The sequence below is a fragment of the Pelodiscus sinensis genome, chromosome 9 (genome assembly GCF_049634645.1).
Source record: "Pelodiscus sinensis isolate JC-2024 chromosome 9, ASM4963464v1, whole genome shotgun sequence".
Classification (NCBI taxonomy): domain Eukaryota; kingdom Metazoa; phylum Chordata; order Testudines; family Trionychidae; genus Pelodiscus; species Pelodiscus sinensis.
In genome coordinates, this window is record NC_134719.1 from 63,443,741 (window position 1) to 63,447,455 (window position 3,715).

The 3,715-nt window shown below is 43.7% G+C and overlaps 1 protein-coding gene across 6 annotated transcripts; it reads right to left on the reverse strand.

Annotated features, from left to right (window-relative positions):
- Positions 1-1,412: 1,412 nt before the first annotated feature.
- On the reverse strand, positions 1,413-3,684 carry METTL18 (methyltransferase 18, RPL3 N3(tau)-histidine). 6 transcript variants are annotated; one of them, XM_075936992.1, is made up of 2 exons: positions 3,612-3,684; positions 1,413-2,834 (listed from the first exon to the last, which is right to left on the reverse strand). In XM_075936992.1, exon 2 carries the CDS (start codon positions 2,572-2,574, stop codon positions 1,468-1,470), a length of 1,107 nt encoding a protein of 368 aa, XP_075793107.1. In that variant the 5' UTR covers positions 2,575-2,834; positions 3,612-3,684; the 3' UTR covers positions 1,413-1,467. The 6 variants fall into 6 exon arrangements, with proteins under 6 accessions (XP_075793107.1, XP_006115945.1, XP_075793106.1 ...); XM_006115883.4 differs by lacking the exon at positions 3,612-3,684 and adding an exon at positions 3,424-3,589; XM_075936991.1 differs by lacking the exon at positions 3,612-3,684 and adding an exon at positions 3,341-3,589.
- Positions 3,685-3,715: the final 31 nt, after the last annotated feature.

Below are 3,715 nucleotides of genomic sequence, written 5' to 3' on the forward strand. Positions count from 1 at the left end.
TGTATGCATCAACGTTTTTCTGAAAGTTCACTGAGCTATCTAGGGCTATGTCTAGACTACGCTCTATTTTCAAAAGAGCATTTCAAAATTTGCATATCTTCTTCCGATTTCACTTTTGAAAGCAGATCTTTTGAAAGTGAAAATAGTCTGGATGTGTTTTGGTTTTTCAGAAAGAAAACGTTTTTTGAAAAAACTGCTCTTCCTTTTGAAAATAGAGTGTCGTTTAGACGTACTCTATGGGATTTACTGGGTGAAATCTTGGCTCTTCAACATCAACAGTAAAACACACACTGCCTTCAGCTCTGAAATCAGGAGTTCACCAAATTATTTTAACCGATGTACCTCTCATAGAATGAATCCTTCAAAAGTTTTCCTAAGTCCCATAACAACTACACATGTGCACGTTACAAGCATTTACAGAATCAGATTAATAGAACACAATAAAAATGATACATATGGCCACATTGCCCTCTGGTGGTAAAATTGAACCTATATGTAATTTAACAACATGTTTAAGACTAAGACCTGGTCTAGATTTGAAAATTAAATCAGCTTACCTGTGTCACTCAGGGCTGTGAAAAATCCACCCCCGAGCAGTGTGGTGAAGCTGACCTAGCCCCTTGCTACTGCCTCTCAGGGAGGTGGATAACTATGCTTTTGAGAGAACCCCTCCTGTTGCTATCAGGAGCACCCATACACAACAGCTGTGCTACTGGAGCAGTTCAGCGGTGGAACAAGCCCAGTCTGCAAACATCACCAAGATGAATGTAAGGCCTCACAACTTGCGTGCAACAACAACAACAACAAAAAACCAGAAACCACCTTCCCCTCCCCACATTCCTTGTTTTGAAAAGGAATCAAATTCCATGTGTGAATTTTAAGAAGTTTTTGGTTCAGGGGAAGTTAGATAATTGGGATTAGTGGTATGTGATGGGAACTTTTCAACTCTAGTACAGCTTTAAATCAAGCCCAGGTGAGTGGTGATTGCTAGCAATTACTATCAGATGGTTCCAATCCAGTGGACCAGCGTCACCACCACAACCACAGAGTATTAATCCTTGTGGGCCTGCCCCAGCAGGCAGGCCAAGAATTGAATTGAAATGGAAACTATGTTCTCTTACTTGTACAGGTGGTCCCTGTGGAGCAGGGAAGAACTGGATGGATGAAGAAAGTTGTACCGCTGCTTCCTCTTTTGTATCTGTTTTATAAGAAAGAATTTAAGTGCTTTGCCTTGTCAGTTTGACACCTTCTGACACACTTTAAAAACTCATATGAAGAAAAGCAAATTTATACAATGATCTAGTGAAAATGAATTTTTCACCTTTTTCTCCAGCTCAAAGAAGGAAAAAAACCAGCCTGGCCTACAACACATTTCAGAACTACTCAACAGAAAAAAAAAAAGAAGCAGGACATCTGGCTATACATCATGTCTTTATTATTTATCAGGCACAATAGGGAATGAGTGGATTAACTGGCACTCTTAAAGGCCATTTCAATAATGTACCGCCTCAGTCCTTCATCAATAACTTTGACAGTTCTAGTCTTGAATACATTCCTCTCTTCAATGAATTTCTCAAAGAGATGCACACCACCTCCCACCCCAAAATAATGTGCTTTGCTAGCCAAATACACACAGCCATTTTTATGCAATAGTTTAGAAAGTGTATCATGCAAAGCACTGTAGTATTCAGGATTGTAGATGGTCTCTGATGTGAGAATAAGGTCGTACTTTGAAAGGGAGTTGCTGTCACTTAACATGAGTTGGCTAAACTCAGTCCATTCTCCAGAAAAGAATCTGCACTTGGACATTAAAGCTGGTATGAAGTCTGCTTTCTTCTGTCTTTTTGAAGAAGGTTCACTAATTCTGTCATCATCATCGTCACCACCAGTACAATTAGCCACTACGTTAGGCAAGGTTATTTCATCAATCACAGTACTGTTATAATCCTGAAAATGGACTTTTTCAGCTTTTCCCTTTAATGCAAATATTCCCAGCAGCCCTGCCCCACAACCAAGATCCAAGACTGTCTTGTTGAGAAACTGCATTTCAGCTTCTGACAAATAATCCAGGAGATCAAAAGTGCATTCCCAGATTTTAAGTCCCCCTTCATAGACGCCTGTGATAAGATCAGAGTGAGAGGAAATACTTTTAGATACGATGTCTTCTTCATGGAAGTCATCTGAAAGGGTCATTTCCACCACAGAAATATTTACATGGTATAAGCCCTGTACAGCTTCCAGAACTTTATTTTCTAATACTCTGCTGAAATCTTCAGGAATTTTATGCTCTTTGGCAACTTTAAAGCAAGTTTGTTTCTTTGGCAGCACCCGGACTTGGCTTTTGTCTGAGCTACAGTTTGCTACTGGATCAGCAGTCTTGGGTGTTGCCTCATGTGTACTCAGAGACTCCTTGGACACAACCTTTTCTTCTGATAAAACTTCCTCGCTCTTTTCTGTAGATCTGTCTGAGTTCAAAGACCCCCGTGCAGAGCCCAGTAGTAAGGGTGAAACACCAAGAGTCTCTAGTTCATTTTCTTCATTCTCTTCAATAGAGAAGTTAAATTGAAATGCCATCTTTCACAAAAGTATGAACAAAATAAATCACAGCCTAGATCCAAAGTTACAACTACGCAGACACTCATCCAGTGAAACTGCTAATATAAATATGATTTTTCTTCTATGGCTTGTGCAGATAAAAACTTCCTCCCTGGCTGTCAGGATGCTCTGCTGCAGTTAAAAGTTCTCTGCAAACATTTTTACATTAGTCATTACAAAGAGAACCTCTGCTTTGAAGGTAAAACATCCACTTTCTCTGCAGGTAATTCTGTTGCATTCTATAAAAAGAGAATATATGTCAAATATCACGTCATTAAATTGCAAGATAATACTTTACACTTGTATCTCTTAATTGTAACTTATATTGTTCTTTTCTCTAATACCACCTTGTAACATCCCTTTGACGTAAGCAATTATTACTCTTTCCATTTCACAGAGGAGAAAACTAAAGACAAATCAAGGCTTTGTGAAAGGTGACACAGGAAGTGAGTGGCAGAACTGAATAAAGTCTGGTCTCTTGAATAATTTAATCTCCTACTTTAATCACAGTTTTTCTCCCTTCAAGAAAAGTTCAAGTGACAAGTTCAAGAAGAGATACATTGCTTGTCTACAGGAAGGGAACATTTCAAATTGGATTGTCTGGCTCATATTCATCTAGCGTGAAAGCAACAGCCAACGACCCAAACCAGCACTCCTCTAACTCCTCGCTAGCACGGCCCCATCGCGCTACTTCCGCGGGCACTGCAGCCCATGCTTAACCTGACTGCTGAGCGCAGCCCCTCGCCTCGGCACGTGTTGTCTCTCACGCGGGCCCGCCGCTCCGCGAGTCCGGTCCGGCGCGTGCACGGGCGCGTGCAGCACTTGTACCTCAGCAGCGAGACGGGCTGTGCTGGGCGCTGCGCACACTCCGCCCCTGCAGCGCAGGGCCCAGCCAGGCACCAGCAGCGGGCTGCCCTGCCCAGCCACAGGCAACCGATGCCAGGTGCCCCGGGCCCGGGCTGGGGGAGGGGCCAGTCACCCGCCCCAGAGACCCCCCCGGCCCCGGTGTCGCTCACCATCGCCCCGCGCATGGCCACAGCTCCCGGCCTTCCGCCCCGCCCCCCTGCGCGCGACTCGCTCAGCTCCGCCCCCCGGCGCGCGCTTCCTCCGCCCCGCCCCG

What these genes read in the sequence shown, in the direction of transcription:
- METTL18 (XM_075936992.1), bottom strand. Translation starts at nt 2,574, where the DNA reads ATGGCATTTCAATTTAACTTCTCTATTGAAGAGAATGAAGAAAATGAA.